This window comes from Garra rufa, chromosome 14, assembly GCF_049309525.1.
Source record: "Garra rufa chromosome 14, GarRuf1.0, whole genome shotgun sequence".
Classification (NCBI taxonomy): domain Eukaryota; kingdom Metazoa; phylum Chordata; class Actinopteri; order Cypriniformes; family Cyprinidae; genus Garra; species Garra rufa.
Window position 1 is genome coordinate 30,279,005 of NC_133374.1, and position 11,618 is coordinate 30,290,622.

Below are 11,618 nucleotides of genomic sequence, written 5' to 3' on the forward strand. Positions count from 1 at the left end.
TTTAGTTGATTAAAACAGCTGTTTCCAATAAATCAGGGTAATTAGGATGCATTAGAACAGCTTGGACTATTTGTAATGGTATAGAACTTTGGGTTTTCCCATAGACTGTGACAGTTTGCAAAGGGTATGAGTAATTTTGGACATGCCACTTTTTGTTCAAATGAAAATAAAAGCTGAGAAATATTTTTTTTTCACAATGATGCCTCTTGTACATCATCTTATTATCATCGTCATTTCTGGTTAAAAAAAAAAAAAAAAAAAAACTTGCTGGCTGAATAAAAGTAACTTTAAGTCAGAATTTGCCAGGGGTAGGAATAATTTCAGGCTTGACTGTATAAATTTCCCCTTTCAATTTCAGATTTTCAAATTGTTGTATCTCGACCAAATATTGTCCTATCCTACCAAACCATACATCAATTGAAAGCTTAATTTAGTTTATGATATATAAATCACAATAACAAAAAAAGAAAACCTTATGACTGGTTTTGTGGTCCAGGTTCACATATATTAAATAACCATTTAAAATTATCAGACAACAAGTGCAATGTGTTTTGCATAATATTAAGTAATGTTTCTGTGACGTCACTTATTAGCTACTGTAAATAACAGATATAATGACAACAACAAACTGTATTTATAAATAAATGACACCCTTGTGTTTTTTTTTTTTCAAAGAACTTTGCACATGATCTTTAGGTGTAAATCATTAAATCAGTACACATACGTATACGCTGACTCTGTATGATCATGGATCACTGCCTTAGAATAAAAAAAAACATGCGTCATTGTCTCTGCCTTCAGTGCTTGGGGTTAACAAAATATTTTCAGGTTGAGCAAGTTATGCCTATTTGTGGCATGTGCTTATTTGTAGTCCATCTTTCTTTAGCAAAGGAAAATCTGAGTTATAATGAGGCACTTACAGTACAATTAAAGTGAATGAGGACATGAACACTGCCTCACATGTCTGGGCTTAGAGCATGCTGAGGCAGTGTTCACGGATGGTTTGTGCGTTCACTGCGAACGCATGACCATGATCACGCTGAAGAACCGCCGTTCTTTTGCGAGACGGCTCCCCTCGGTGCCCCGCGGCTCGTTGTTAAGCCGTCAATGCTTCTCGGCCGCCGTGGCGAGGCACCAGGGGGATTTATGGGTTACTGTGCAGAACGTGCCGCCGGCCCCCAAAGCCCAGCGTGGTCCCGTCAAGTGGCCGGAGCAGTATGCTTCCCTGGAATCCGGGCCGAGGATCTCCTTTGGCGCTCCACCGGAGGAAGAGATGTCTGTCGCTGCGTCAGAGGGTGAGTCTGATGGTGAAGCGGACATCTCGGCGGACCAGCGCCCCCCTGTGGTTGCTGCCCTGTCTGACATGGACGCTGAACTATCGGCTATGCTCCTCCGAGCCGCCAGGGGGATCGGGCTGGAGGTGTCTCATGCGCCCCCGGCCGATCCCTCTAGGCTTGGCGACTGGTTCCTGAGGGGGGCGCCTGCGGTTCCGCCGCGCCCTCCCCCCATTCCATTCTTTCATGAGGTGCATGAGGAGCTGATTAAAACATGGCGGGCGCCTTTTTCATCTCGCCTCCGCCCCAGCTCCTCCTCGCTCGCCACACTCGATGGCGGGGCAGCCCGGGGATACGAGTCGGTTCCCCAGGTTGAGCACACTATCGCAGTGCATTTATGCCCGCGTGGCGCTGCCACCTGGCGGGTCCGGCCGCATCTACCCTCCAGAGCGTGTGAGCGCTCGTCTGCTCTCGCGGGCCGCGTGTATCGTGCTGCTGGACAGGCTGCCTCCGCCCTGCATGCCATGGCCACCTTACAGGTCTACCAGGCGCAGGCACTGAAACAGCTGCACGAGGGTGGTCCTGATCAAGACATGATGCAGGAACTCCGCGCCGCCACCGACTTCGCCCTTCGGGCAACGAAGGTCATGGCGCGGTCTCTTGGTCAGGTGGTTAAGACCCATCCTGGATCTCAGAGCTCTGAATCGGTCCCTCCTCAGGCTGCCATTCAAGATGCTCACGACGAAGTGCATGCTAACCTGCATTCGTCCCCAGGATTGGTTTGCAGCCATCGACCTGAAGGACGCGTACTAAGGTAAGGTAAACAAAGACGCCCTGGCACATAGCTGGCCTCCGGGGCTCAAGTACGCCTTTCCCCCAGTGAGCTTCCTTGCACAGACCCTGTGCAAGATCAGGGAGGACGAGGAGAAGGTCTTGCATATTGGCCCACCCGGACCTGGTTCCCAGAACTCATTTCCCTCGCGGCAGCCCCTCCCTGGAAGATCCTATTGAGGAAAGACCTTCTTTCTCAGGGGATGGGCACAATTTGGCACCCGCGCCCCGACCTGTGGAACCTGCATGTCTGGCTCCTGGACAGGACGCGTCATACCTCTCCGGCCTTCCCCAGGCCGTGATAGACACCATCACTCAGTCCCGAGCCCCCTCTACGAGGCAGGCTTACGCTCTGAGGTGGGGTCTGTTCGTTGACTGGTGTTCCTCTCGAGGTGAGGACCCACAGAGATGCACGATTGCAGTAGTGCTTTCCTTCCTGCAAGAGAAGTTGGAGCGCAGGCTGTCCCCTTCGACTCTCAAAGTGTACGTTGCTGCTATTGCAGCGTATCACGATGCAGTGGATGGAACATCCCTGGGTAAGCACCCACTGGTCGTGAGGTTCCTTAGAGGTGCCAGGAGGCTTATTCCTCCCAGACCGCACCTCATACCCTCTTGGGATCTCTCCGTCACCCTCCATAGCCTACGGGAAGCCCCATTCGAGCCACTTGCGTCAGTCGAGGTGAAATTTCTGTCTCTTAAGACAGCTCTCCTGACTGCTCTGGCCTCCATCAAGAGGGTAGGGGACCTACAAGCCTTCTCTGTCAACAAAACGTGCCTTGAGTTCGGGCCCGGAGATTCTCACGTCATCTTGAGACCCCGGCCCGGTTATGTGCCCAAGGTTCCCACCACGCCCTTCCGCGATCAGGTGGTGAACCTGCAAGCTCTGCCCCCGGAGGAGGCAGACCCAGCTTCTGCTCTGCTCTGCCCTGTTCGTGCTCTGCGTATTTACGTAGACCGTACTCGGCACTTCAGACGCACCGAGAAGCTCTTTGTCTGCTTCGGAGGTCAGCAGAAAGGGAATGCTGTCTCCAAACAGAGGTTGGCCCATTGGGTGGTAGAAGCCATCTCCCTGTCCTACTTATATCAGGGAGAGCCATGCCCCTTAGGTGTTCATGCCCACTCCACTAGGAGTGTTGCCTCATCCTATGCGTTGGCTCATGGTGCCTCACTAGCAGACATCTGTAGAGCTGCAAGCTGGGCGACACCTAATACCTTTGCTAGGTTCTACAACCTTCGCGTAGAGGCCGTATCCTCCCGTGTCTTAACTTAAGACTTCAGGTGAACGGGAGGATGGCTGGTGTCGGCTTGCTGCGCCATTCCCACGTGGATCCGTGCGCCATTTCCCAGAATGTTCCCTCCGATGAACCCTGGGTCCTCCTTGCCCCGCAGTCAGGCCTAGATGCGGAGTGACTGTGATCCTGCCTGGGTCTCCTTCGCCCCGCAGGTTGTGGCTTGTTTTTTATTATTCCAGCGGAGGAGATCGCTGTTTCCCTCGTGTATCCCTAAAAGCCTTTATGGATATATTGAATTATTCTTATTTCCACATGTGAAGATCTCATGTGCTCCGCCCCCCCAACCCATGCTTCAGTACATCTGGCATCCTTGCGGGGTCCCCTTTACTGGCCCCCAGGGCATTGGGAAGGTTAAGTTACAGCCTTCATCTGCTGACACGTCCGCCTGTCAGCACGTGGGGTTGTGCGTAATGCAGCGTCAGGGTCGTGGCCTGTTCCATAGGGTCTGTTCCCATGTAACGTCGTAGTGAAACGACTGAAGGGGAACGTAGAAGGAGGGAACGGAGACGTTACATCCCCTGCCACGACCCTGGCGTCGCGCTGACGCTGGCTCGATCCGGCTCTTCAGCAAAAACCTGACTGACTGGCTGCATGCCGCCATCTTATATACCCGTATGTACGGGGCGTGGCTTAGCATGCAAATGCCACTCGCCAATTTTCATTGGCCTTTTGAATAAGGCTCAGAGACGATTGGACTCTCAAGCGATTCCCATGTAACGTCTCCGTTCCCTCCTTCAGGGAATGAGGGTTACCTTTGTAACCTAGTCGTTTCAGCATCATTACTCCAATCTTCAGTGTCACATGATCCTTCAGAAATCATTCTAATATGAAGACATTATAATATTTTTGTGGAAATGATGATTTTTTAAATGATTTTTCAATTAATAGAAAGTTCAAAAGAGCAGGTTTAATATCAAAATCTTTTGTAACATTGTTAACATCTTAACTGTCACTTCTGATTCACCTGCAACCAATTTTATGCATCCCTGCTGAATTAAGGAATTAATAACTATATATTTTTTTTTCTATATTAAACTGACAGTTTCAGTGAGTCACAGTCATGTTTTCAGTCAAATGATGTGGCTCTAGTTTCAAAGTATTACTTTTCTCTTTTGTTTATACAATACATTGCTGAATATACATTTGTTAAATCACTGTGTTTAAGGCTCTGTACAGGACAAATAGTGAATGCGGTGATGTAACCTGTCTCTTTGCTTCATTGTATTCTGCTATAATTTGTCAAATTTCTTAGAATTCATTGTTTGGTTTATATTGGTTTATATAATTTAATAAACAAGGTTGTCTCAAGGTTAAACACACCAAGAGTGTTCACAGTCATACTGTAACAATCAAGATATTAATAGTAAAGGACAGTAAAAGAACTTGTAAAAACGTATTGTTCCCTGCAGTTCCTGCTAGTTCGAATTCTTTCATTGACCAGAGTGGCATTCATGGGGAGTGTGATGAAAAGAAGCTCAGTGATGGTGAAAGGCTGAACAGTGCTACCTGTGGTGGAGAGAGATGTTGAATTACAGCTGCTTTTCTGCCTTGTCATTCTCTCTTTGTGAGGTGTCAGCGGAGCACTTCCTGTTCAGTGTTGTGACACATGATGATGAACAGCTCTTTCATCTGACCGCTGCAGCTGGCGCTGGAGAATATTCTCAGGCTTACAGTGATTCTGAAAAAAGTCACAAAGACTGCAAACAGCAGAATTTTCATTGAAAATCAAAAAGTTATATACTAAATATTATACAACAGTTCGTTCTGGTTCTAAAATCTGATTGGTTGAGAACCGTGAGATATTCTACTGGTATCCTTACAGGAACGCCCTTTCACAATTTTGTATCACTCCACATGTTCTAGCCAGGACCGTCATTTTCTGAGTTACATGGCAGACGTCCAAATCCCGTATCATTTTATAAATATTACTCTTTTTGTGTCACGGAATGTAGTTTTAAGAGGTTTTCAGGCGAGAATGTACTTGTTTATAGTTCAAAAATGCAGTTTGTTAATAAAGATAACATCTCTGAAAATTTGCTTCGTCGTTTTCGGACGTGCGAGCAGAGGTGTCAAGTAACGAAGTACAAATACTTCGTTACCTTACTTAAGTAGAAATTTTGAGTATCTATACTTTACTGGAGTAATTATTTTTCAGACGACTTTTTACTTCTACTCCTTACATTTTCACGCAATTATCTGTACTTTCTACTCCTTACATTTTAAAAATAGACTCGTTACTCCTATTTCTTTTCGGCTAGTTTTCATTCATGTCATCGTTCAAAAAAAAAAAAACTATCCAGATAAATCGCGCCATCCACATAGAGTGAATTTGGTTGTGGTTGGATGAGAAGTATAAACATATACCATTCCGACACCCTATTGGTTTGTACACGATCCATCACACCTGCACGTGACATGACACAAATCACGTCACACTCCTGGCCATCGGGGAGAACCGGGACATTCCCGGTGGGCCGGTGGAGTAGTGGGCCGATCGCCGAAGAGAGGCAGACCTCCCGCACATTATGCGCTATTTTAAATGACATTCGAAACTGCAAATAGTCCAAAAGTGTGACGTGGCGGAATCAGTCACCCGCACAGCGCGATGCAAAGTGATAAATAGCGCAAGTTCAAGTTGCTTGACGCATTTAGATTTAACACAGAATTGTGTTTGGCAGTTGTGTGATATGAGAACATTAAAGGTTCTGTAGGTTCTGCTGGGCTGCTGAAAACAGCTGCATGAGGAGGTAAAGTGATAAACGTCAATACATAATTACTGTCATTTTTTTTATTAAAAATTTCATAGTTTATTATTATGAATTATTAAAAAAAACATAACCATTGTAATTTTATTCTTGTGACGACATCTTACTAATACTAGTCAGGTAATATCTGGATTTTAAGCAATAATTTCTTTCTTTTTAAATATTAAGTTGTAATTCATTTTAATTGGAGTAAAATGTTAATTCAGTAAGAGCCTGATTAAAGATAAATATCAGTGCCTTATATAAATGAGGTGTTTACTATACATATTAAAGTTCTTAAAGGGACAGTTCACCCAAAAATAAAAATTTTCATTATTTACTCAACATCATGTAATTTCAATCCTGTATGAACTTCTTTCTTCTGTGGAACATAAAGGAAGATACTTTGAGAAATTCAAAAATTGTGTCTATAGAGTAGAAATCAAGGGTAAACAAATATGTTTGGTTACATTCTACAAAATATATTTTGTGTTCTACAAAAGTAAGTAATTTTTACAGAATTTCTTAGCAATAAAAGTCCTGCATTCTAGCTCAAAATCAATGCTTTACTGCATGCATTTTTATATGACAAAAATGCATTATTAATTTTATAAATTATTAATAAAAGTCGCATTTGAATTCAGTATCTAACATTATTTGATTCTGTCCTGTTTTATTCATTCATTTATTTACTTTAAATAAAGGCCCTGCATTCCAGCAAGGATATAGCCAGTGTTCGGGTCATTACTCAAAAAAGATGATTTCTTACAAGTTATTATTTCTCGACTACTTGCTTATTTATCAAACGGGTGCTTTCTCTTCATCCTCTGCAAATGAAGCTATAGTAGGTAGTTTGATAGAAAGACGTTTGAATAAATAATAGTTTGCGATTGACAACGCGATTGACAATGTTGCGATAACAATACTTATAGGCAGCAACTAATCATCATATCTTCCGCTCCATGAAACACGTTAATGCTCAGTAGTACACATTTATGGTTCTTTAATGTAGCCTATTTGCATTGTAATAAAATGCGTTTATTTTCAATGGGCAAATATGCAGCTAAAACAGGTAGCCTAGAGCATTCCAAATTTTTCAACATTAACATTTTAATATAACATAGTCACTATGGCCTTTAGAAATGTTTTTTGGGGAGGTGGGGTAGTGCACAATAGGCCCCTGTGGCGCGGCCTAAGCTTTGGTCCTTAATGGCATTTTTTTCCCTTACATTACTTTTACTTTTTTACTTTAAGTAGTTTTGAAACCAGTACTTTTATACTTTTACTTGCGTAAAAAGCTTGAGTTGATACTTCAACTTCTACAAAAGTCTTTTTAAATCTTAGTATCTATACTTCTACTTGAGTAATGAATGTGAATACTTTTGACACCACTGCGTGCGAGACCCATAACGTCAGGGGGCGTTCTGCACTCATCAATCCGCTCTAGAGCGCTCTCACCACGGCCAGATCTTCTGGAATTTACCGCTGGCTCTGATGTCTCTGTAGTGGTTACACATGACATGTAATTCATTGTGGGTAAATCTAACGGGCAGTCTTTGATCTCAATAATCTATTATTTGTGTTCCAGAGAAGAAGATAGTTCATGTAGCATGTTTATGTAAATTCAATGCTGAATGCTGCCTTTACTCTTGACTGAATTGCCTAGCAACTTTTTGATGTCTGTTTTTGTTGTTGTTGTTGTTTATTAAATATTATTACTCAATAAATAAAAATGTATATAAATTATATTTTAAATAATGTATTTAATAATAGTACTTAGTTTTGGGTAACGTGCGTGTATTCTTGATGGTGATTTTAACGTTACATCGTTCCGCCTTTAGATGGCGACAAGAGACCGTGGCTGTATCCGAAATCGCCCCCTATACCCTCAAATAGGGCACTATTTGAGGGGACAGCCATTTTAAGTGGTGTTCGAAACCATAGTGGACGTTCCCGAGTGCACTCATTCAATCCCACAATGCACTGCAAAAACGAGTGTACAAACGATGTACGCTCAACAGCTAGAGATAACCCATAATGCACTGTGAGAGTCGTGCGCTGACTGAATTCCCGCGTCTCGACAGATGATGGCACCCGCAGCTGAATCATCCATCCGTTCGTTTTACAATGCGCTCGTCCACTGCGTAATACAGCGTACAACACAGGTACAAATTCGTTGGAAACTGATTATTAAATTGTTTAACCAGGGTTTATACGTAATCTCCTTGACATAGTTCAAGATAAATCCTTTAATCTTACTACTCGAACTGTCTGTTTAAATGATTGTTAAACAGTAAGCAATACTATGCAAAAGCGGCAGTCCTTCCGGAGCACTTAGCGTCCGAATTCACTCACTCGTTTTCATTCACTCCTTCAAGTGAACTGTACGAGTGGACTAATGTAGGGAATAGTGAATAGGGTATAGGGGGCGATTTCGGATACAGCCCGTGTTATGAGTGAGCAGTTAATGGTGACTTTGGGACTTTTAAACTGAAGTTAAGCGGAAGTTATTTTTAGCTTCAACAACAGCTTGCTACAGCGAATAAATGCACTGAGCAGCAAAATCACCCTTAATAGATGAACAGATATTAACGCTTTCATCAGTAAACATTCAAACTAAGGTCATATCATCATGAATATGAATAATGAATGCTCTATCAGATGCAGGTACGTTAATGACTCGCTCAGTCCATCTCTCTGTGATAATACTCAAACATGATACAGTGAGGTTTTGATGCAGTAATACAATAGGCTTTCAATGAAGCAACTCAACATTCCTTATGAAGCTTATGCTCAGCTGACCAACCGTCAAACTTTGATTTGAATTCGTGGCGGAAGGAATAGTTCGCACAAAAGGGCTTTTAAAGACACTCTGTTGTTATTTTGTTTATGTATTTACACACTCGTGCCGTTGAACTGTTGTATAAACGCAATATCACACTCGTAGACTTGAGATATGGCTGTATATCGGCACTCTCTTTATTTTATTTTATTATATTTTATTTTATTATATTATATTTTATTGCATTGCATTGCATTGCAAGATAACAGTGTTGCAAAATAACTGCATCCAACATGTTTTGGATTCGCCCCCCCCCCCCCCCCCAAAAAAAAATCACATACAGTATTTTAGATACAAATATTACACATAACCATAGCATATATTTGTCATTTGAATATCATTTAAGTGTTCGAAGGTGTCTAAAACAGTATAAAACCGAAACATGTTTCATTGTGCTTGATTATTGTATAGTTTACTGTCTGGTCTTTGCTTTGTGTTTACATTGCGTGTGTGGAAAGATTTCATGTTCCTGATCAGTCTGCTCCTTGGATTATATTAAAAGACTCTGTTTGTGTGTAATTCATGTCTCGTCTCGTCATTCCAGCACCAAACCGTAACAGTTAAAGACCGACCAATACAGTTTCCCGGCGTGTTTCCCGTGTTTTCTCAGTGTTTTCTCAGTGTTTTGTTTCGTTTGTCATGGATAATCCCGCTGTCCTCATCCTGCTCCTGGAGCAGGGGAACCGCTCTCTCGAGGACCACACCAGAGACTTTGTGCGACTAGTACCATTCACGCACTACCCGGACAGGGTAGACCGCACGGGACTGAACACCGCCACCAAAGCACGGCTGTCCGGGGAGGGTCCTTGAGAGAGCATCGCCGATGACATCAAGTGGGTGCTGGTGTCCTGTAGGACTTTGTCGACCACGGAGAATGACACCAGCCCCACTTCAGACCCAGAGCCCAGCCAAACATCATCCCGACATGCGGAGTGTGAGCCCGAGCCAAGTCAGCCCCTCTGCTCACCCTCAGCCCACCATCGGTACAGTGGGCTCGCCGCAGGTCTGCCAGTTACCATTGGTGTCATGGCTGGAGGATCCCTCAGCTCCGCCTCCAGCCTCAGAGTCCAGAACTCCACCTCGGCCCTCCGGCCCTGCGGCTCCACCACGGCTCTCAGCGCCCTCATCTCCACCGTCGCCCGTCAGTCCTCCAGCTCCACCGGGCTCCTTCGTCTCTCCGGCTCCACCCTGGTCAGTCGTCGTCCCTCCGTCACCTCAGGACCCTGTTCCTCCCGCGGCGCCTCGTCATGCCGTCCCACCGGCACAGCCTCCATCCTCTGTCGCTCCGGCTCCGCCGCGGACCTCCGGATCTCCGCCTCCGCATCGGCCGCCTGAGCCTCAGGCTCCGCCTTGGCCCTCCGGATCCTCGGTGTCGCCTGGGATCTTCGGCTCTCCATCTCCTTGTTATCTGTATCACCTGTCTTTGTAATTAGTCACCATTTCTAAGTCTGTCTTTGAGTTTAGTTTACTGTTGGTCTTTGCTTTGTGTTTACGTTGCGTGTGTGGAAAGATCTCATGTTCCTGATCAGTCTGCTCCTTGGATTATATTAAAAGACTCTGTGTGTAATTCGTGTCTCATCTCGTCGTTCCAGCACCAAACCGTAACATGTATTAACAATATTATAAATACTGTTCAGCTTTACAGTTGAAGTCCTTAATTGTTTAACACAGCACTGTGTGGCAGACAATTATAACCCAACTCCTGGCTTGTACAGTCACTTCAAATGAATGCAGTCTACAGAAAGTTCGCAATGAAGTTTAGCATCTTTGTCTCTGATAAATAAAGTCCAACTAGTCATCCATTTTTATCCAACAGAACTATTTTAATCTCAAAGCATTAACTATATGTTTGCACATATGTGGGGTGGAGGTAGATACAGCATTGTATTAAATCACCATTGCTTTGCAATATTCATTAGGTCTGCCTATTGCACAGAAGTGCTATTTTTTAACAACTTTCCAACAAGGACGTTATTTTGATACAAGACTATTTTCGGCTCATTGTTTCCCCGTGAGCCAGAGGGGAGGTGAGGGTAGAGCGTCCAGGGCTCTAGTGTCGTGAAACTGGTCGAGCAGGTAGATATGACACTGGCATTCCTCCAGTGAGACTAAAAGAGGGAGGATACGAGGGCAGTCCTAACCATGTCTTGAAAAGCAGGTCACAAATAGAAAAGAGGGTCTCATTTTTCCTTTGGGATTGTAGAGACAGGTTGAAATCCCGCCCACCCTAAACCATAGACACTTTGGGTCTAACCATAGTCCTCACTCCTGTGTCTAATGGCAGACAATGATAAGGTAAGACAGAATCACTCAGTTTTGGCTGCAGAGTGAAAGATTTCAGTTTTATTTGACCAATATCTTTTCTCTTTTTCTTATGCATGTGTGGAAGATGTTAAAGTTTAGTTTTGTGTGGTATATTTTGGTGGTCTGTTTGCATAAATGCATTTGTACGAGTCTGGCTTGCATGTACTGTATTGGTCTCGAACGTCGAAATTTTGGTTTTGCTTTGAGAAGTGACAACTTAATAAAAATATAAGGCCAGTCAAGTCATTGAAATAATTATGTGTACTTAACCTGTATTTTAAAAAGCTAAAGATGTAATAAATAAAAACCAATAGGTGACACTTCATTATAC

At 43.9% G+C, this 11,618-nt stretch overlaps 1 protein-coding gene across 1 annotated transcript in view; it reads left to right on the plus strand.

Annotated features, from left to right (window-relative positions):
• Window positions 1-1,273: 1,273 nt before the first annotated feature.
• Window positions 1,274-11,618, plus strand: part of tmprss13a (transmembrane serine protease 13a) — a 31,655-nt gene continuing 21,310 nt past the window's right edge. The window contains exon 1 of the mRNA XM_073817365.1: window positions 1,274-1,525. Coding sequence (XP_073673466.1) covers window positions 1,274-1,525 — 252 coding nt within the window. The remainder of the gene's footprint in view (window positions 1,526-11,618) is intronic.